At 42.4% G+C, this 23660-nt stretch overlaps 1 protein-coding gene across 1 annotated transcript in view; it reads left to right on the top strand.

Moving 5' to 3' along the window:
* LOC129705860 (sodium-dependent dopamine transporter-like) overlaps positions 1-22870 on the top strand; it is a 37483-nt gene extending 14613 nt beyond the window's left edge. Inside the window, exons 6-14 of the mRNA XM_055649712.1 lie at positions 7373-7476; positions 9079-9203; positions 9952-10064; positions 13140-13268; positions 13553-13652; positions 15722-15822; positions 18237-18404; positions 22459-22530; positions 22847-22870. Coding sequence (XP_055505687.1) covers positions 7373-7476; positions 9079-9203; positions 9952-10064; positions 13140-13268; positions 13553-13652; positions 15722-15822; positions 18237-18404; positions 22459-22530; positions 22847-22870 — 936 coding nt within the window. The remainder of the gene's footprint in view (positions 1-7372; positions 7477-9078; positions 9204-9951; positions 10065-13139; positions 13269-13552; positions 13653-15721; positions 15823-18236; positions 18405-22458; positions 22531-22846) is intronic.
* The last annotated feature ends 790 nt before the right edge of the window (positions 22871-23660 follow it).

Raw genomic sequence — 23660 nt, 5'->3', positions numbered from 1 at the left:
TAAGATATAGTATATTTACTCACCTTGGCTACTCTGACACCATTTCTCAAATCTGCAACCACTATCAAGTGAAAAGTACATGCAGTGAGCACAAGAGCACAATATAGTCGAGGACGGAGTTAAAGGAAAAGAGAGTAAAGGGATGGTTAATGACCCCAGAATTAACGGGAAAGGAAGCTCACAAAGGGATAGGAGAGTATGGCCAAGTGTAATAGGGATCGATGTGAAAGGTGAGATGTGTAAGGAATTAAAAGTATTGTATATGAATGCGCGAAGTATAAGAAGTAAAGTAGATGAGCTTGAGGCTCAGTTAGAGGTTGGTAGATATGACATTGTGGGGATTACGGAGATGTGGCTGAAGGAGGATCGGGCCTGGGAACTTAATATTCAGTGTTATACATCCTATAGAAAGGACAGGCAGGTGGGTAGAGGAGGTGGGGTAGCTCTACTGGTGAGGGATGGAATTCATTCCCTTGCGAGGGAAGACATAGGGACTGACAAGGTACAGTCACTGTGGATTGAGTTGAGCAATTGCAAAGGCAAGAAGACACTAATTGGTGTTATCTACAGACCCCCAAATAGTAGCCCGGATGTAGGGTGTAAGTTGCAGCAGGAGTTAAAACTGGCATGTAACTAAGGTAATGGGGGATTTCAATATGCCGGTAGACTGGGAAAATCAGGTTGGTTCAGGACCCCAAGAAAGAGAGTTTGTAGAGTGCCTCCGAGATGGATTCTTAGAGCAACTTGTAATGGAGCCGACCAGAGAAAAGGCAATTCTGGATTTAGTGTTGTCCAATGAACCAGATATGATAAGAGAACTCGAGGTAAAGGAACCGCTTGGAGGTAGTGATCATAATATGATTAGTTTTAATCTGCAATTTGAGAAGGAGAAGGTTAAATCGAAAGTGTCAGTGATGCAGTTGAACAAAGGGGACTATGAAGACATGAGAGGGGAGCTGGCCAAGGTAGACTGGAAAGGGATCTTAACAGGAATGACGGTGGAACAGCAATGGCAGGAATTTCTGGGCATAATCCAGAAGACGCAGGATCATTTCATTCCAAAAAGGAAGAAAGATTCTAAAGATTCTAATGGATTTAAGAGAGTTAGATAGAGCTCTAGGGGCTAGTGGAGTCAAAGGATATGAGGAGAAGGCAGGCACGGATTATTGATAGGGGACGATCAGCCATGATCACAATGAATGGCGGTGCTGGCTCGAAGGGCCAAATGGCCTCCTCCTGCACCTATTTTCTTTGTTTCTATGTTTCTATGGGAGTAGGAGGCAACCGTGGCTGACAAGAGAAGTTAGGGATAGAATAATACTAAAATAAAAGATCTATAACACAGCAAAGAGTAGCCAGAAGCCAGAGGATTGGGAAACTTTCATAGGACAACAGAAGGAAACAAAACGGGCAATACGGGCTGAAAAGATGAAGTATGAAGGGAAGCTGGCCAGGAATATAAAGAAGGAATATAGCTTCTTTAAATATGTTAAGGGAAAAAGAGTAGCTAAGTCAAATGTGGGTCCTTGAAGGCAGACACGGGTGAAATTATTATGGGCAACAAGGAAATGGCAGAAGAGTTGAATAGGTACATCAGATCTTGATATTTCGGTGCAAGGATTGCAAGGATAATGAAATGCTTTCTGCATTTTATGGAATTGGGCAACCCCCATCACTTGTAATTCAGACCTAACTTGTCACCTCACTCCATACTCAAAATGTAATTCTAAATATGACATTGATTATATAGTAATAATAATAAAGGAGATGCTATGTTGTTAAGAAAAGCAGGGAAACGGCAGCACCGTGATTTGCTTTCAAGGGACGATTGGACTTGTGTTATGTTTCTTTTCAAATATTATCCCAGCTTGAGATTAGCTGAATAAAACCAGTTATGAAAGTTCAGCTGCTCAGGGCAATGGGAAGGCATCGAATTTACTGGCTACTTGACTGGCATGTTGAATGGACAGAATGATAAATAGACTTGAGCTGTTTAAACATAGATAACACATAACAGTCCATGACACAAAGGAAATGTACTGGATGGATGAAAAACAACTGGAACAGAACATGGCCTTTAGTCAACAAATCTGTTAGTCTCCACACCCCCCTCAATATAATATAATTAGTATAATTTGAAAGTAATTTATTTCACTCTTTATGTCTTTACATTGTTTTAATTTCTCCAGTACCACCTTCACTTTCCAGATAACATTTGGGCAACTTCAAAGATGGTTTCTGCATTTCAGCTACTATTTGTTTAAGGGAGTAATTTCTGGCACCCATTGAATTCTTCTGTAATCTAGAATGTGGGAAAATGTAACACTTGCACGTACTTAAATCAAAACAAGTAAAACAGGAGCAGCCATAGCCAGTGGACAATGAGCAAAGTTAGAAAAAAAATCCAGGCAAGCGACAACATTGCAATTAAAAAGAAACTCCAGTTTGTTGTCATTTTTATCAGAGGGACTGCAGTGACACCCACTGATACCTGTGGCACCCATCTAATCACCATCTGCCACCGCGTAAATTACCATTTTACTCTCCATTTCCTGTCTGTCAACAGTGCCACGATATTATCCCCAATCCCATGCGTTTTAAATTTGCATGTCTACCTCTTGGGTCCGACTGCATCAAAGTCTAAATCTGAAAGTCGTAAGACATCTCATCCACATTTATTTTACCAGTTACATCTTGGAAAAAATACAGTGGAATAGTCAGCCATGATGTCCTTTTTGTAAACCCATGTTGGCTTTGTATATTGATATTTCCTGGTACCTTGTATTCTCATCCTTTACAATAGACTTCATTTTAGTTGTCAAACATCTGAGGATGGTTCATATTTTATTCTGCTACTTCATCAAAGTATTCTATACAGTTAGAAATCTCAGCTGACTGGCTCTCAGAAGGTTTCGTTTCTCCAGTGCCCAGGTTTTTTACCTGGTGTACTGATTTCCAAGCACTCTGAACAGCTATTATCATTTTAGACACATTGGCAGATGTGTATTGGAGTTTGTACACGATGATGCTTTAATTGTAGTTCCTGTTGTTGATTTTGTCATCAATGTTGACTGATTTTGAGAGAATGCTACCAAGATATGTGAACTTGTCCACTACTGAAATCCTCCAGAACATTCACAAAGATGTTTGGTTCCACCCAATGGATGTTTAGATGTTTTGGTTTGGTTTAAAAAATTAGAGAAATCTTAGAAATGTTAGTCGCTGAGGAAAAGAACAGTGGTATCATTGTTTAAGAAGGAACTGCAGATGCGGGAAAAATCGAAGGTAGACCAAAATGCTGGAGAAACTTAGCGGGTGATGCAGCATCTATGGAGTGAAGGAAATAGGTGATGTTTTTGGACGAGACCCTTCTTCAGACTGATGTCAGAGGGTGTGGGGGGGAAAGAAAGGAAGATGCGGAGACAGTAGGCTTGTGGGAGAGCTGGGAAGGGGAGGGGAGGGAGGGAGAAAGCAAAGACTATCTGAAATTGGAGAAGTCAATGTTCAGATCACTGGGGTGTAAAGTCCCAAGCGAAATATGAGGTGCTGTTCCTCCTATTTGTGTTGGGCCTCACTCTGGCAATGGAGGAGGCCCAGGACAGAAAGGTCGGATTCAGAATGGAAGGGGAAGTTGAAGTGCTGAGCCACCGGGAGATCTGGATGGTTATTGTGAACTGAACGATGGTGTTGGGCGAAGCGATCGCCAAGCCTGCGCAGATTATTATCTCAATGGGGTTATGTTAGGTAAAGGAGAGGTACAGCTAGACCTGGGTGTCCTTGTACACCAGTCACTGAAAGTTGGCGTGCAGGTACAACAGGCAGTGAAGAAAGCTAATGGAATGTTGGCCTTCATAACAAGAGGATTTCAGTATAGGAGTAAAGAGGTTCTTCAGCAGTTGTATAGGGCTCTGGTAAGGCCATATCTGGAGTATTGTGTACAATTTTGGTCTCCTAATTTGAGGAAGGACATCGTTGTGATTGAGGCAGTGCAGCGTAGGTTCACGAGATTGATCCCTGGGATGGCGGGACTGTCATATGAGGAAAGATTGAAAAGACTAGGCTTGTATTCACTGGAGTTTAGAAGGATGATGGGGTAATCTTATAGAAACATATAAAATTATAAAAGAACTGGACAAGCTAGATGCAGGAAAAATGTTCCCAATGTTGGGAGAGTCCAGAACCAGGGGCCACAGAATAAAGGGGAGGTCATTTAAGACTGAGGTGAGAAAAAACATTTTCATCCAGAGAGTTGTGAATTTGTGGAATTCCCTGCCACAGAGGGCAGTGGAGGCCAAATCACTGGATGGATTTAAGAGAAAGTTAGATAGAGCTCTAGGGGCTAGTGGAGTCAAGGGATATGGGGAGGGCAGGCACGGGTTATTGATTGGGGATGATCAGCCATGATCAGATTGAATGGCGGTGCTGGCTCGAAGGGCTGAATGGCCTCCTCTTACATTTATTTTCTACGTTTCTATGTTTCTATGAGACTATCATTGTGGCTGTTTCCCAAAAATTGGAGATATAATATAGGAATTTAAGAGGCCTTTATATGAGTATGCAGAAATGGAGGGAAATGGATCATGTGCAGGCAGAAGGGATTAGTTTAACCTGGCATTATGTTCGACACAGACTTACTATTCTATTGAGGTAAAATCAAATAGCGCAGAAGGATTTTGCTCTGTGCTATATCAATAAAGTCAGTTATTTTCAGAGTGGAACAATTCTGCAATCATATCAGGATGAAATTGCCCCATTTAAGAAATACAGGTACTTCCAGATGTGACTCGCTGTTGTGCCAATGACATAATTTCCTCATTAGAGTCACACAGACCAACATCATTCTATCTGCAACACTCGTTTAGTTCACAGACCGGTCAATATGTCACATTGCTCCAAAGTGAGCCTATTGTTGGGCTGAACAACCAGTCAAGAGTCAAGTCAAGAGTGTTTTATTGTCATTTGTCTCAGATAGGACAATGAAATTCTTGCTTGCTGCAGCACAACAGAATATGTAAACATAGTACATAAAGGGAGAAAAAAAGTTCAGTGTGTATATATACACATGCACACATACTCAATAAATAAACAAATATAGTGCAATAATAATAATAGTCTGTTGTAGTTCAGAGCTTAATTATTGTTGTTTAATAGCCAGATGGCTGCAGGGAAGAAGCTGTTCCTCTACCTGGTGGTTACAGTGTTCAGGGTCCTGTACCATCTTCCTGATGGCAATGGTGAAATGAGTGTGTGGCCAGGATGGTGTGCGTCTTTGATGATGTTGGCTGCCTTTTTGAGGCAGCGCCTTTGATAGATTCTTCGATGGTGGGAAGGTCAGAGCCAGTGATGGACTGGGCAGTGGTCACAACCTTTTGCAGTCTTTTCCGCTCCTGGACATTCAAGTTGCCAAACCAGGCCATGATGCAACCAGTCAATATGCTCTCTACTGTGCACCTATAGAAGTTCAAAAGAATCCTCTTTGACATACTGAATCTCCGTAGTCTTCTCAAGTAGAGGCGCAATGTGCCTTCTTTATAATTGCATTAGCGTGTTGGGACCAGGAAAGATCTTCAGAAATATGCACACCCAGGAATTTGAAGTTTTTGTCCCTCTCCACGATTGACCCATTGATATAAACAGGATTGTGGGTCCTCATCCTTCCCCTTCCAAAGTCCACATATCAGTTCATTGGTTTTACTGATGTTGAGCACCAGTTTGTTGGTGCTGACACCATTTGGTCAATCGGTCGATCTTACTTCTCTACTCTGACTCATCACCATCTGTAATTCGTCCAGGAACAGTGGTGTTGTCGGCGAACTTGATGATGGAGTTCGCATTATGCCCGGCTACACAGTCATGGGTATAGAATGAGTAAAGCAGGGGGCTTTATACAGCACAGCTTAATACAGCACAGCACAGCAGATGGCCAGTTGGGTTGTTGCATACATGCCAACTCGCTACAGAGGAATCCCCATCAGTTGCTCCCCCTCCTACATATTTCTGTGTAACCCTACAAATGATTTCTCTCATATCCCATTAGCTCGTATTTGAATATTTTTACAACTTACTTGCACTAAGGACAACTTGCAGTGGTCACCACGTATTTTGGAAGTTGGAGGTAACCAGATGACTTGGAGACTTCCTCCTAGGTCTCCACACACTCTCCAACCAGGCCCTAATCAATTGCCCACAACTTCAACTTCAGCTCCCTGCTGAGCGTGGAGCTTGACCCCTATCGTAGACGGAGCAGCTGGTGGTGCAGCAGGTGAAGGGAAGTACGTGAAGAGTTTTTCAGTCGTGCTTGATGTTCTGAGCCTCGGATGCCTTTAGATTTTGGTACAGTGGGCCAGTGGCAGAAATCCCAGGGGGTGGAGGCCTGGGGACACACGTCCCCCCTCTGTTTTGAGAGGTGGGGACGATCCCCCCCAATTTTTGTGCCGCAGGTCTGTGCCACGTCTCCCTCCTCCAGTCACCGCACTCTATCCTCAGTCCCCCCCCCCCACCCCCACCCCACAACTCCTCCCTCCTCCAGTCACCGCACTCTATCCTCAGTCCCACCCCCCCCCCCCACGACTCCTCCCTTCTCCAGTCATCGCGCTGAAACATCATGTTCCGCCCCCATTGCCTGCTGATCGACGTCTCTCTCGTCCAATCGGTGCCCTCGATCAGCAGTCCCACCTCCACTGTCTAGCGGAAAGCGGAGATTTTAAAATCCGGATGACAAAAACTAGGGGGGATATCCCCCACCTCTCAAAACATGGGGTGGACTGGCCCCCTCCCCGGTTTTCCGCCCCTGGCAGATTTAGTTTATTTAATTTTATGAAAATTATTAAGAGGAAAAATAGTGTCTGTCCTGTCATTGCAATAACCATGGATTTAATTTGTTTTTCAAAAACATAATTTACAGAATCTTTAAAATTATATTTATAATTTGAGAAAATGGGCATTAGCTTTGATTAATTTATTTACTTGGTGAAGTTACCATGGAAATGAAGCCAGGCTTTTCAACAGCAGCAATTCCATGTTTTAAATGCCAGTAACTGATCAATATTGAATAATTCAATACATTTTCAGAAAAATGTCACTGTAAATTTACTGCCTGCTGCGCAGAATGTATTAATCTACAGTTGTCTTTAAAATAATATGTGAATGTGCAAATAGACATATATGAGAGATACCAATTTATGCATCATTTATATAATTGCTAGTAGCCGAATAAGGCACAATATCTTACAAAAATATTCTACAGATGCAAAGCACAAGTTACAAAATTGCCCTTATTTTAATATTGTCTTTCATCTCTGTTGTGAATAGGTTCCTGCAATTATCTCTAATAACAGCTCTTTTTCTCTCCTTTGTGCATCTGTTGTTGTAGGTTTGGATAGATGCAGCCACACAGATATGTTTCTCTCTTGGAGTGGGTTTTGGTGTACTAATAGCATTTGCCAGCTATAACAAATTTAATAACAATTGCTACAGGTAAAGCCCCTTTGCTCTAGTTCTGTTTTTATGTAATGCCTCTGATGTTTTTTTGAGTATTCAAAACCTTGGCTCTAGATTGGCACCATCTGGGCCATTCTTTTCCAGTTATCTTATTAAGACCCTAAATTATTTATTCTCTGGGAAATTGGACACTTAAAAGAAACAAGTACCATATGACCCACTTTTTTAATGTTCTTTCGTGGATTTGGAAGTGGCTGGCGATTCCTCAGCACTAATTGTCTGTAACATAATGGGATGCAGGGACAGCTGGCAAGATTAACATTCAATACCTGTTCCTAATACAGTTCTTATCCACCTCCTTGGACCAATGCAATCTGCGAACTGAGGGTAGCGAGCTCTCAGAAGTTCGAACCAAGAACAGTGAATGCACAATATATATCAAAATCTGATGGAATCTCCATGTACCTGTTAATTTTAACCTTCTATTTTTACAAGCGTGTATCTTTGGTGAGGAGCAGGGTGGAGGCTCTCAAATAATTCTTAGCAAATTGGTGCAGTGGTTTTTGTTGCAGCTTTCGGTGGAATGGGGTGAATGAAGAGAATATTTAGGACACAGACAGTACTGAGGCTCTTGAGAATTACAGCTGCATTTATTCAGATATGTGAAAAGTTTTTCAACACATTGTGAAATTGTGAATTGTAGATGGTAGAGCATCTCAGGGAGTTTGGGGGCGAGGGAGTAAATCTTCACGGGACACAAGACATCTCTCCACCTCTTGTACCACAAAATCTTGATGACTCGGGCACCAAGTGTCAGGATGACTCTCTAAATATTGGAAGTTTGGAAAAGGGAATTCTATTGAATGTTGGGAAGGTGCCTAGAGTCTCTCACTTGTCGGAGATGATCATTCATGGTCTGAGACTTGTGAGAGGTGCCTATCAGACCCAACTAGTCACAAAGACAATGGGGCACATCGATTTTCATGCACTAGGCAGATCTACGGAATTGCCAATGGTGGTGCTGGTGTCCACTATTTCCTGCAGGTCTGAATTGTCCCAGATCCTGTGTAGTGTTGCCATTATTGTTACTCCTGCACACCAAGCTGCTTAATGGGTTCCTACAGTGTTTGAATATGTCAGTCATTTTTAAAGTTCCAGTGGTTAATATTAGCAGCAGGTATAGTCAAGACATCTGGATATGGCACCGATAGAATCATAACAGTAATTATGATTAGAGATTACTTGTTGCTTGTCTGAGCAACAACATTGTTTAAACATATCTAGTAATGTTATTTGACACAAATTGTCATTGGTAGTTGCTTGGAAGGAAGGGGAAGAGGAACAAAAGCCTCTTTGTTGTAGATACTGCTGTTTGAGTCACTATATTTAGCACATCTGGAGTGGATTTGATTTACTCTCATTTTTCTTGTGTTTGTTGCCTGTAGGCTTCCTGCGGCTCACAAAATTGTTACTTTTCTACCCTTCCTTTAACCGCAGTCATCAACACAGAAGTTTCATATGTTTGAGCATTTCTAAACACATCCAGGATGTGTTTTCCTTCCATGATAAGCAACATCTGAATCCATCATACATGGCCCTTCAATGCCTCCAGCCGGTAACTCTCAATTCTGATTGCAGGGATGCCATCATTACCAGTTCTGTCAATTCTGTGACGAGCTTCTTCTCGGGCTTTGTTGTCTTCTCGTTCCTGGGCTACATATCAAAACAACGCGGAGTGCCTCTGGAGGATGTGGCCACCGGAGGTGAGGACTTGTACCTGATTTCTCAGAAGTATTCCATCAGAATATCACGTATTTGTTCAAGTTCAAGAGAATGTTTACAGAGAGAAGATGCACAATATCCCCAAGTGGGATATGTGGGGACATGTCACAGTGGAGCTTTGTTTGCCTGTTCAAAAAGGGCGTAATAAGCAATAAGCTTATCCAGTCATTGCCAGAGATCGTCCTTGACTTGAACGTACCATGCAATGATATGCAGGTCCTGCCGCAGTCACCTGGCATCAGTTTGACTAAAATGAGCTTGTTTAGGTAGACTCCCGGCATCTCTGATGATGGCCTTGCATAGATTATACTTGGCTTTCTTGTAGTATTGGATAATTATTTTTGAACAATTTAATCTCTATGATGGGGAAAGCAACCATGGGCTTTAACAGTTTAAGAAAGAACTGGAAGGTATGCTGGATGAATTATTTTTGAACAATTGAATCTCTATGATGGGGAAAGCAATCATAGGCTTTAACAGTTTAAGAAAGAACTGCAGATGCTGGAAAAATCGAAGGTAGACAAAAATGCTGGAGAAACTCAGCGGATGAGGCAGCATCTAGAGTGAAGGAATAGGTTACGTTTCTTCGAGGCCTTTCTTCAGACCCTTCTTCAGATGCTGCCTCACCCGCTGAGTTTCTCCAGCATTTTAGTCTACCTGGTCTTTAACAACATCATCAAACTGACTTGGCATTTTCTTGAAATTGAAAACCAGATTTATGTTTTCCAGAGGCTGGTTTGGTCTTCATCATTTACCCAGAAGCAATTGCCACTCTTCCTGGTTCATCAGTATGGTCAGTCATCTTCTTCATCATGCTTCTGACACTCGGACTGGACAGTGCAGTAAGTGCACAGTTTTTATTATTTAAAGGTCGATGAAACAAATGGGACACATACTTTACGATTTGGTGAAAGAATTCTCAAAGCTTTCAGTACTTTGCAAGCTGCAGAACATCAATTTGCAAAAGGCATAGGAACAGGAATACATTTAAAGTCTAGACTTTTAATTGTCTTGGTTTTAATTGTCATATAGAACCACAATGGAACAATGATATTCTTATTTACAGCAGCATACAGACCTGCAAACGCAATACTCACAGAAAACATACAGTAAACAAAAATTCAATATCAAAAAAATGCAATGTTCATATTCAAATTCTAATGCCCCAATTGTGAAATTAACATTCATTCCCTCTTCTGTGGATAAAAGATAGCCCAAATTCCTCAAAGTTACTCCCATCCTGTTCATCAGCTGTCTGTGCGGGAAAGGATGGGATGTGCGAAGGGTGTGGGATTTTGGGAGGGTGCTTTCATTGACTATCCTTTCAGCGCTGCCTCACTGCCTTCCATGGAAATTATAAAGTGCAATCACAGCCTTCGCCAACACTTTGCTGCTACTGGTGTTATGTGTCACTTTCTCCTGCAAGAAAGAGTAAAATATGTCAGTGGTAGTTTTACGTGGCTGCCAGGGTGTGTGAGCAGAGTTATCATGAATGTAATTAATTGACAAGTGGACAAATCTACGGTGCAGTTGCTAGGGCTCAAGAGGAAAGCATTCTAGTCCCTGATGAAGGAAAATGGATGTGATTGTTAGCGGTCTATTATCTTTAGGACCACACTGTAGCTGCTTCATCAGAGACCTAACTTCCACTTTGAATCAGTGGTGGGGATGTTCACTGATGATTGTGCAGACGTCAAATCCATTTGGATCTTCTCAATAAATTAGGTAATTATTCCTGCATGCAGCACCTCAGGTGTTCAGAAGCAAGTAGTATTGATGCCACCAAAATGCCACACAATGACTCAATAGTCCAACCACCTACCATTAGATTAGATTAGATTAGATTAGATTAGATTCGATTCCTTTATTGTCATTCAGACCTTTCGGTCTGAACGAAATTACATGCCTGCTGTCATACATATAATAATAATAAATAACAAAACACACAATAAACACAAATGAACATCCACCACAGTGAGTTCACCAGGCACCTCTTCACTGTGATGGAAGCAAAAGTCTTAAAGTCTCTGTCTCTTCCCTCCTTGTTCTCCCTCTGCGCTGAGGTGATCCAGGCTTCCGTTGTGATATTCAGTGCATTACTGTGGTTGAATCCCTTACTATCAATAATCTGTGCCAGAACTAACAATTGTTTTTCTTCTCTACTTTATTTTTCTTTTGTTAACATTTGGTTTTCTGCTTGTCCTTTTTCTACCTTACATCAGCTTTCTATTTCACAGCTATCTTTTTAACAATGTTCTCTCCTCGACTTTTCCATTCTCGTGTACAACTTTTTGCCCATCTTGCTTTCCAGCCACACGTTTACTATTTTCTCTGCATAATTCCATCTTTTTATTTTCCTTTGCTGCAGAACTTTCCTCTGTAAATGGCACATTCTACACAGTATTTTAATCTGTTAGCTTTACATGTTTATCCTCTCATCCTTTCCCACTTTTCGCAGCCAGAACTCCAGAAGAGCCTAAGAGCCTCTTGCATTGTCTTGTTGTGGGTAATGGACAGGAGGAAGTGTGCAGTATCAACACTGTCACACCCTCAACCCCACAATAAAATCGTGGGAGACCCCTTCCACCCATGCAACGGACTGTTCCAGCTGCTACGGTCAGGCAAACGCCTCCGTTGCCATGCTGTGAGAACAGAGAGGTTGAGAAGGAGTTTCTTCCCAGAGGCCATTCGGACTGTAAACTCCTATCTCACCAGGGACTAACTTTACTGAACGTTTTTCCTTCCAATATTTGATATGTAAAAGAATATGTGTGTGTTTATGATTGTGTTTATAGTTTGTTTGTTTGTTTGTCTTTTTGCACAAAGTCCGCGAGCATTGCCACTTTTCATTTCACTGCACATCTCGTATGTGTATGTGACGAATAAACTTGACTTGACAAAGCCAAATTTCAGCATTTGACAGAGACTCTGGCCGCAAAATAATAAACTGGAGCAATATTCCACATCACGGTCCATGCCACGTTGTCAAGATGTTGCTGCATGCAGTATGGGTTGCCTCGTTTTCTGCCAAGACGCAAATGGCATTGGGGACCAAGCAGTTATGAGTGAACATCCCCACCATTGACTTCATGATGGAAGTAAGGTCTCTGAAGCAGCTGCAGTTGGTCATTCTTGGATTATTTCCCCGAGGAACTTCAGCAGTGAGGTCTGAAATATGATCGGCTTCTAACAAACTCTCTTTCTTCATTGACAGTACATTTAGTTTTTCAGTTAGAGATACAGTGCAGAAACAGGCCCTTCGGCCCACCAAGTCCATGCTGACCAACGACCCCAAGATGCTTACACTATCCTGCACAAACTCGGGACAAATTTCAATAATACCGGCCACGGTGGCGTAGCGGTAGAGTTGCTGCCTTACAGCGCCTGAGACCCAGGTTTGATCCCGACTACGGGTGCTGTCTGTACGGAGTTTGTACTTTCTCACCATGACCTGCGTGGATTTTCTCCGAGATCTGCGGTTTCCTCCCACACACCAAAGGCGTACAGGTTTGTAGGTTAATTGGCTTGGTGTATGTGTAAATTGTTCCTATTGCATGCGTATTATAGTGTAGTGTGCGGGGATCGCTGGTCGGTGCGGACGTGGTGGGCTGAAGGGCCTGTTTCCGCGCTGTATCTCTAAACTAAACCGTGCCAATTAATGTACAAACCTGCATGTCTTTGGAGTGGGAGGAAACCGGAGCACTTGGAAAAAAACCACGCAGTCACAGGGAGAATGTACAAACTCTACAGACAGCACCCCTAGTCAGGATTGAACCTGGGTCTCCTGCGCTGTAAGGCAGCAACTCTACCGTTGTGCCACTGTGCCACCTCATCTATTCATTAATCGGAATAAAGGTGCATTCCAGGCATTTCAGAATCTTCTACTTTTCTAACAATGTTTATTCCTGGTCCTGCAGATGGGCGGCATGGAATCAGTCATCACAGGAGTGATTGATGAATTCAAGTTCCTGCGGAACCACAGAGAGATCTTCACACTTTTCATCATTACAATTACTTTTCTGGTGTCTCTCTTCTGCGTTACTAATGTAAGTAGCTCTCAGAAAGAGTCATTTTTTAAATGACAGTTTAACGGTGCTTCTCTGCTTATACATTCTCATGATTATTTAGGAAATTATTATTTAGGATTATTTAGGATTACTTGGTACAACAAGAAAGGAAGAGCTGACATGAATCATTTCACTGTGGTCCTAAACTTTACCACATTTGATAGTCATCATTCATTGCAGATTGGATATTGCTTCCCAAGTGTTGTTTACCTATTGAATATATAATCTGCTGTGACCTCTCCTGGAATATCATTTGTTTCTAGGGTGGTATCTACGTGTTCACCTTGCTTGACAAGTTTGCAGCAGAGACGTCCATTTTATTTGGAGTGCTAATAGAAACCATCGGAGTCTCCTGGTTTTATGGTAAGTTTATTTTGACTTTCTTTAATCATTTCCTTTAACCATATACATCCGAAATACTAATCCATCTGCCTAATTTTGTTTTTGCTGATGACGACATAGAGCAATCATGGTTTATTGACAGTTCTTTGTTAGTTAACAGTCATAGCACGCAACAGGCCCTTCGGTTCGACTTGCCCATGCCAACCAAGATGCCTCATGTATGGTAGTTCCACCTGCCTATGTTTGGCCTATATTCCTCAAAACGTTTCGTATCCATGTATCTGTTTAAATGTCTTTTAAATGTTGTTATTGTACCTGTCTCAGCTAACTCGTCTGAAAGCTTCTTCCATATACCACCACCCTCCGTGTGTAAACAAAGTTGCCCCTTGGGTTCCTATTAAATCTTTCCCCTCTCACTTTATACCTATGTTCTTTGGTTCTTGGTTCCCCTACTCTGGGGGAAAAGCCTCTGTTCAGCAAGGGCTTTTCCCCAATTAAGGCTTTTAACCACAGTCAACATAACGGAAGATAAGGCAGTTACAAATTTGGTAGATACAAGGAACTGCAGTTGCCAGTTTGCAGAAAAAGACAATGTATAATAGACAATAGGCAATAGGTGCAGGAGTAGACCATTCGGCCCTTCGAGCCAGCACCACCATGCAATGTGATCATGGCTGATCATCCCCAATCAGTACCCCGTTCCTGCCTTCTCCCCATATCCCCTGACTCCGCTATCTTTAAGAGCCCTATCTAGCTCAAAGTGCTGGAGTAAATGAGCAGATCAGGCAGCATCTCTGGAGAACATGGATAGATGATGTTTCAGGTTGGGACCCTTCTTCAGACTCCATTTGATGTTGTCCCTTCCTCACCTAGAACAATGCCTCTCTCTCCCTCTCTGCAGCCTTCACATCAAAGCATAGGACTGGAAACCCATTGAGGCAAATCCCATACAGTTGACCTCTGCAGTAAGGGTGGGAGGTGGGGGCGCATTACTAGAAGGCTGTTCATAGCATTATTCCTTGAAACATGAAGGCACATCATCTGTGTGTGCATCAAGAAATATGGGCTGGGGTGGAAACTTTAATTATTTTTACAAAGCAATTTTTTATTCCATATCTCAGATTTTGTGGAGTGATTTGTGAATTTCACAAGGGTAAACCTGAGCAATTTGAACTTCTGTAACTCAGGAGGTTGCCTGTACTTTCCTTTAACTCTTCTGGTCTTCTCCCCCAGAAACACCGATCTTCACTGCCCACCCGCAAGCCTCACCATTAACGGCAGTGCCACCATACGCTGCCTGCCCCCAATCTTGCTCACTAATACAACTCTACCCTTATCACCAACCCAATCCCAGAGTAAGATCAGCCACTGGCAAGCTCATCATTTACACCTAGTCCCGAGTTCCTTCAATGCTTGGGTCAGACAAAAGGACATAGATTTATCATAGTACAGTTATATCACTTGTCAGTTCCGCCGTGCAGAAACAGTCACGTGGGGATAGAAACAAATAACTGCAGATGCTGGTTTATGCCAAAGATAAACACTAAGTGGTGGAGTAACTCAGGGGGTCAGGAAGCATGTCCGGAGAAAAAGGATGGATGACTTTTTGGATCGGGATCCTTCTTCAGACTTTGGACTTTCCATTGTAATGTTAGCAGATGTCTTAGTTTCAGTTTAGTTTCAGCTTAACTTATTGTCACGTGTGTACTGAGGTACAGTGAAAAACTTTTGTTGCGTGCTAACCAGTCAGCTGAAAGACAATACATGATTACAATCGATCCATTTACAGTGTATAGATACATGGCAAGGGAATAGCGTTTTGTGCAAGGTAAAGCTTGTAAAGTCTGATCAAGGATAGTCCGAGGATCATCAAAGGGGAAATAGTAGTTCAGCACTGGTTGTGGTAGGATGATTCAGTTGTCTGATAACAGCTGGGAAGAAACTGTCCCCGAACCTGGTGGTGCCTGGAGATAGGAGACCTGGTGATGTCTGGAGATAGGAAATGCCCATTCCCCCAAGGACTGATGATCAATGGACTTTGTGTACGTTATAAGACAAACCTGAAAAATAAACCAACTTTCTTTTTCCAGGAGTTGATCGCTTCAGCAATGACATTGAAAAGATGATTGGTACAAGACCTGGCTTGTACTGGAGGCTGTGCTGGAAATTTGTCAGCCCCTGTTTCCTTCTGGTGAGTCGTAATGAATTGTATTTGAAAACAAATGATTTATAGATCGCATCTTAACCCAGATATTACAACCACATCTTAACCCAGAAAAGATTCCCCTTTCCCTCCAACTCCACGATCATATCTTTACCAGAAGATTCACCCTTCCCTCCAACTCTACGACCACATCTTAACACAGAAACTCCATAGATGCTGCTCACCCGCTGAGTTTCTCCAGCATTTTTGTCTACCTTCGATTTTTCCAGCATCTGATGCAACTGAGTGACTTCCCGGGTCAGTTCATAATGCAGCTAAGAGTCAACCATGATGGCTTAGGTCTGGATCCATGTAACAGCCATATTGGATAAGGGCAGAAGAGAGACACAAAGTGCTGGAGTAACTCAGGAGCTCAGGCAGCATCTCTGTATAAAAAGGATGGGTGACAGCAAAACGCTAAAGGCTGCATTTGTCCTTCCTCAAACAGCTGCAACAAATCAAATTAGTCTAACAACCTGATCAGACAAATCAGATTCACTTCCAGAATGCTCCCTTTCAACTACCATGGTAGTATTTGGGAAAACAAAGACACAAAATAAATGCTGGAGTAATTCAGCATGTCATGCAACATCTCTGGAGAATTCCTTTATTAGAACATTTTTTCTTCATTAATTATTGGTGCTGGAGAAACTCAGCAGATCGAGCAGCATCTGTGGAGGGAATGGACAGATGACATCCATTATGTTGGAATTGAGGGGAGAAAGCTGATAAAGAGAGATGGGGGAGGTACAAAGCCTGGTAACTGATAGGTGCATAAGGTGAGGTGGATGGGGGGGAGTTGATTAGCAGATGGATGGAGATAGTGAGAATGGCTGGATGTGATAAGGAGACAAAGGGTGCCAGATAAGAAAAGAAGAAGAGGAGTGAAATATGGAGCTTGAGGGAGGGATATGGATGCAAGGGGACATGGGGGAGGAGAAAGAGGGGGGACAAGGAAATATGGGACTAGGGGATGGGAGAGTAGTGCTTCTAGATATCATCTGGTAAATGTTTCTCTACCACACAAAGTTGCATTGTTGAACAAAATGTAAAGTACAGTAATCACTGCTTCAAACTAATGTGAACAATTGCAGGTGTTGGCCACACAAATATAAGCTCTCCTTCCTGTGCACTCAGTTACCCATCCCCGCAGCAAATTCAATCTCGGTACATTTTACAGTGCATCCAGCGTATAGCCATCACATGGCAGCAAATACCTGTTAATACTTAAATATCCTTTTGACCCGTACAAGGTCCAAGTGCTGTCCCATATAAATGTCCGTTGTCAGACGATCACCAATTGTAAATTGCCATTGACAGACATATTCCAAAACTCTTATGTTAATCTCTAAAATGATGAAATTAATTTTAGTTCCAATACTTATCTATATATTACTAAAACTCTAATCTTGACCACTTCCTGTCTGCGTGTAATTAAATTTGCGCAAAAACGATCCCCCATAGCGCTACGATTTTAGCCACCTTACGCTCCATTCTCCTCTGCTGCAAGTCAAATAAGTTTTGTTCCGATCGGTGAAATAGTTATGAAGGTTTTGTTATTCAATGCCCAGCTCACAATGAATTATATATTTTGAAGACACCGTGAACCAAACTCTGTCTACAGCAAATTCTAATTTTAAACACAGCCCCACTGTTACTGTTGTTGTAACTCCACTTGCATCGCAAAACAAGGGCTGCTAAACTCTGCTTGTGCTTTTGTTTCAATGCTGCTCCCAGAATGCTGTTAATCCTGCACAGGGAGATTATAAAGCTCTGCAGCAGCAGTTCTTTGCAAAGATGATGTTGTCTTAAGTGCATCATCCTTTGAATGAGGGCATGTCTGGGTGTGCTGAAAGTGCAGGCGGATGTTTCCAGTAGAGAGAGACTAGGGTAGCTCACTGGCAATAGAACTAAACAATTGCCCCTTGTCCTGCTATTCTCCCATGCACTGCCACTTGCAGAACTAACGAGCATCTTGGTAGGTGCAGCAACTCATTGACAGGACCTTTGTGCCCTTCAGAAACTCCCCAAATCCTGGAACGGATGTATTGGGGAACGAATGTATGTATTGCCCACTGTTCAAGTGTCTCAAAAAGGTAAGAGATAAGAAGAATAGGCCATTCAGTTTCTCTCACTGCTCTGTCATTCAACAAGACTATGGCTGATGGCAATACTGAAGTTTTTCCAGTATCACTTTCTCACGGGTGCTTAGGGTGGGCAATAGTTGTTCTACTGTCCACACTCCAAACATTAAGAGAAAATCTTCCATAGTCAGTGATCTAACATGAATACTGTTTGTAAGAGAATGTTTTGATTAACAACTGAAAGTATTAATACTGTTTCAGACATTGTCTGACATCTGCTTTCTTTTTCTCTCTATTCTGGCTGCTTGTTCCATGAAGACCGTTGTGGTCATCAGTATTTCAACATTTAATCCACCAGAATATGACAATTACATCTTCCCAGACTGGGCCAATGTAATTGGATGGTGTATAGCTACATCTTCCATGGCACTCGTGCCCATCTATGCCGTGTACAAGTACGCCAGTCTGCCTGGGTCTCTGCGTAAGGTGAGCACACTGTCAGGCATCATTGATCTGTTTGCAGATACCTTTGTGTTCTTGCAGTAGATTTTTCATTGATATTGTTCTTTTTTATTTTTTTAATACATTTTTATTAGAGGCATCTGCATATCATAGTCCAAACCAATACAGACTTTGTTTAACGGTTACATATTAAATATCCAGGTTTCCAGGGACCCAGTTACCAAAGTAGCTGGGACCCTCCTTTATCGGTTACATATTAACATTGCCTCTAATTATTTATTTATCGATAGGAAAAATAACAAAACAAAAGAAAGAGAGAAATTAGAAAAATAAGATAAACTATCAATAATACAACTTGGGAGATAGGTCCGTAGGTCAGAGAACATAATTATTCATCTAGTCCTGGGTTCAGGCTTCAGTCCGGCCTCCGCGCCGGTCCAATCTACCCCTTTATATTGTTCTTTGAGATGTCATCTGTATGTAGTTTCTCCCACAGCTACTTTCTTCTGAGTCTGGTCCAAATCGTCCAGGTTGGGAAAATTAGATAAGGCTCACAGAGCCACAAGCTCGAAATCCTTTAATACATTATTTTATTTCTAGTGTTTGGACGTGTTAATAATGTTAATACAAGCACTACAATTGATAATACATACCATGTCATGAAATTACCAAAGCAATTATATCAAATGCTGCTAACTATTACATGGTAATAGGACCCATCTATGCTGAACCTAACACACTTAAACTCTCTTACCCTTGAACATGTAAGTGTTTGGATCACATCCATTTACATTATATAGATGTACATTAACAACAATAGATAAAGGAGGGAATTGATGCTTAGAGTCAGGGGGAAGGTGAGGAACTAAATGATAACCTTGCATCTGCATTCACCAAAGAAGACATGAAGGATAGTGAGATCAGTAAGTTCAAGAGTTCAAGAGAGTTTATTGTCATTGCTTCTTCAGCACAACAGAATATTGTAGGCATAAATAAATACAGAACAGATCAGTGTGTCCATATAGCATTGAATATATATATATACATAAATAAGCATATAAAGTGCAATAGGATATTAAAGTTCAGATTTATGTTTGCGTTGAGTTTAGTAGTCTGATGGCTGTGTGGAAGTAGCTGTTCCTGAACCTGGATGTTGCAGATTTCAGGCTCCTGTACCTTCTACCTGAAGGCAGTGGAGAGATGAGTGTGTGGCCAGGATGGTGTGGGTCCTTGATGATGCTGCCAGCCTTTTTGAGGCAGGGACTGTGGTAGATGCACTCGATGGTAGGGAGGTCAGAGCCGATGATGGACTGGGCAGTGTTTACAACTTTTTGCAGTCTTTTCTGCTCCTGGGCGCACATGTTGCCGAACCAAGCCATAATGCAACCAGTCAGCATGCTCTCTACTGTGTACCTGTAGAAGTTCGAGAGAGTCCTCCCTCGACATACCAACTCTCCATAATCTTCTCAGGAAGTAGAGGCGCTGATGTGCTTTATAATTGCATCTGTGTTTTGGGACCAGGAGAGATCTTCGGAAATATGCACGCAGAAATTTGAAGCTCTTGACCCTTTCCACCATCGACCCGTTGCCTTGCCTTAAGTCCTCCACTTTGTTTTCAAGGGACTGTACATTAGCCAGTAGGATGGTAGGGAGAGAGGGTTGAAGTCCCCTGCGCTTCAGTCGGACCTGAAGTCCGGCCTGTCGGCCACGTTTCTGGACACAATGGAGGTCCACAATGGACCTCCCTGTAGTTTCCAGGTACTGTACTTACTGTACCTGCTGTTTCTGCGAACCTGCGCTGGAACGGGGATTCCCTTGCAGGTGGCAGCTCCAGCTCCGTTGCTCGAGGGAGGTCCTGCCCGTCGGCTCCGGAGATCTTCCCGGTGTTTCCAAGTACTGTACCTGTGATTCCCAGACCTCGGGTCGGGTTCTCTCCAGCGATCGAGGGAACGCTTGCAGTGGGAGGTTCCCGCAGCTGCGGGAGATCGCGATATCGCTAGTGCCTTCGAGTGCACTGGCAGCTTGTCCGTTACGGTGCCGATTTCTGCCATTTCTCTGATCCAGGTAAGTTGATTGTAGCTGTAAATTAACCTCTTCGGTTGGGCTGCTGGCAAAATGTCGCCACAGGTAGGAGCCATCTTTAATCGTACTAATAGTATAGTATACTAATAAGACAGTGCAGTTAATGGTAGGAATCTTAACTGCACTGATAAATCTTGCGGCCCAAATCCAAAGTTCCCAGAATACAGTAACACAAGTAGATAGAGTAGTAAAGAAGGCAGATGGTATGGGGCTTTGAGTACAAGAATCAGGAAGTCATGTTGCACTTTGGCAAGGCTACATTTGGAGTATTGTGTGCAGTTCTGGCCACACCATTACAGGAAGAATGTGGAGACTTTGGAAAGGGTGCAGAAGATGTTTACTAGCTTGCTGTCTGGATTAGAGGCCATTATTATGAGTGGTGGTTGAACAGTTGGATTGTTTTCTCTGGCATATCAGAAGTTGAGGGGAGACATGATGGAAGTATATAAGATTATGAGAAGCAAACATAAAGTAGGCAGTTAGAACCTTTCTCCCCAAGGTAGAAATAACATTGACTAGTGTGCGTAGGAAATTTAAAAGTGGTGGGTGCCCGCACCACACACTGCCTGGGATGGCAGTGGAGGCAGATACAATAGTAACATTAAAGTGAGATAAGGATATGGATATGCAGGGGATGGGGGGATATGGGACACGTGCAGGCAGAGGAGATTAGGGTTTTTTTACATCCTGTTTGGCCTGCAGGAAGATTGTTCCTGATGTTAGGGAAGTCCAGGACAAGGGGTCACAGCTTAAGGATAAGGGGGAAATCCTTTAAAACACGAGATGAGAAGAACTTTTTTCACGCAGAAAGTGGTGAATCTCTGGAACTCTCTGCCACAGAGGGTAGCTGAGGCCAGTTCATTGGCTATATTTAAGAGGGAGATAGATGTGGCCCTTGTGGCTAAGGGGATCAGGGGGTATGGAGAGAAGGCAGGTACGGGATACTGAGTTGGATGATCAGCCATGATCATATTGAATGGCGGTGCAGGCTCGAAGGGCCGAATGGCCTACTCCTGCACCTAATTTCTATGTTTCTATGTTTCTATGTTAATTGTGGACCAAAGAGCCTGTTCCTGTGCTGCACTCTTCTATGTTCTTCCATTCTATTTGGTACGAAATATAAAATGCAGTGGGTCAGTCAGCAATAATTATTCATCAAATTTATAAAAAGTTAACGTAGGTTAAATTTCATATTATCTGACTCTGGTTTCTTCCGAGTGTTTGAGTGGGTAACTTGTCAGTGGCAGATTATAAATAATGTCAGGAATATTGCGGAGAAAATTGGTTGGGGAATGGGATTGTGCTGCCATCGACTTAATAGGTTAAGTAATACAAACTTTATGGATGAGAAGATGATTGAAAAGGCAGCTGGACTCTCAATGCTGGAGTAACTCAGCGGGTCAGGTAGCATCGCTGGAGAAAAGGAATAGGTGATGTTTCAGGCCAAGACCCTTCTTCAGACTGAGAGTTGGGGGAAAAGGAAAAAGTTTATTTTTCTCTCTCCCTTGACTCTTAGTCTGACGAAGGGTCTCAACCCAAAACGCCACCTATTCCTTTCCTCCAGAGATGGTACCTGACCCGCTGAGTTACTCCAGCATTTTGTGTCTACGGTGTAAACCAACATCTGCATTTTGACTTCCTACACATGATTGAAAAGTCTTCAGTTAGAGAGACTTGACATTTGCATCCAGCTTTGATTATAAGATGCAGAGGCCACCATTGTGAGGGAGATCAAAATAAAAGATATGGTCAAATGAGTTAGAAGATGGTAAAGAAGTCAGTCAATATAATTAATGTAATCAAGGATTACTGCCAAATGCAGAGCAAGAAATAGCTGGCTGAGATAAGAATTCAATTAGGAAAGAATGGATTGGGTTATGTAATAAAGAGACTAAGCATTGTAATCAAAATAGATGTAGAATATTATTCAATCTTAATTATGATAATCACTACCAAGTGTAAATAATAAGCCAAGAAACCTTTAAAATATTTCCAGAAGTTAGCTTTTGCAATCACATCCGAGAAGGACTATCACCTGCTGGAAGATGGAGAGGCCCGTCAGTTTACGGTGAGTACTGACCTGTGACAAAGAGATCTCCCTTCCTGCCTTCAACCCTCCTTCCCCACCACCAGCCCTGCCAACGTCACTCCTAATTATCCCTCCTTCCACCCGCCCTTCCTCACTCCCCCTTCCTCCCCCACCCCTTGCATTCCCATCCTCATCCCTCTCCTCCGCTGCCCTCCTCCCTCAGCTCCCCAATCTCTCTCTGCCTCAGCATCCCTCTCTCTCTCTCTCTCTCTGCCCCAACTCCTCAGTGCCCCACTCTAGCCCTCACCACCCCACTCACCATCAACATAACTAGTGTTTTTTTTCTTCTCAACAGCTGCGTCACTGGCTCATCGTCTGAGAATTAACGGCACTGGGCAAGGACGAGTGCATAAAATCCAAAAGAGGCAGGAAAAAAATCCTTCACTGCTCACCAACTGAGTTACAACAAAGTAACTCAGTAAGTTGTACTTCATGCATGGTATGTGTTCTGTAAGTGATGCTACATTGTCTGTGCCACAGGGCATTCTTACATTTCTTTGACGCTGCTAGCTGCATTAGTCAAAAGAAATTGCAAGCTGGATCTGTTTTCCATGGCCCAGAGGTTTTGATTATCCCATTGTTGCCAAAATACTTGCTGTTAATTACTATATTTAACAAACCCATTGCAATTTGCAAGAGTTGGTTTTATCTGTACTTCATATGTACACTGACTGGAGATCCAGTTATTAGATATTAAAGTCTGTTTTTCTATCAACCAACCTGCTTCCCACACTCTCACATTTGAGCAGAGGTGGGTGGATTCAGCTTTCATTCACAACTTCAAGCATCATTTGTGATTCTTTCTTTGAGCGTGGCTCTGTCACTTTAAACTGTGGTAATAAATTGAGGCCCTGCCTGACAGTTCAATTGGATCAAATAAATATTTACACAACCATATAATTCTCTCTGAAGGATAATTATTGGGAAATAATCCAATCAATAGCATTAAATTAGATTATCTGGGCATTGTTTTGAGCAAATTGGGAGACTTGTTTCCACCTTAACTACAGTTCAAAAGTACGTCATTAGCTTTCAAATATCCTGAAATTGACATAGAAGGTGCTATATTAATGCAAGTTTATTTTAAATTCTCTGTTTTACCAACCTCA

The sequence above is a fragment of the Leucoraja erinacea genome, chromosome 2 (genome assembly GCF_028641065.1).
Source record: "Leucoraja erinacea ecotype New England chromosome 2, Leri_hhj_1, whole genome shotgun sequence".
Classification (NCBI taxonomy): Eukaryota; Metazoa; Chordata; class Chondrichthyes; order Rajiformes; family Rajidae; genus Leucoraja; species Leucoraja erinaceus.
Note: the sequence above shows the minus strand (reverse complement) of the source record. Positions and strands in the feature narration are given on the sequence as shown.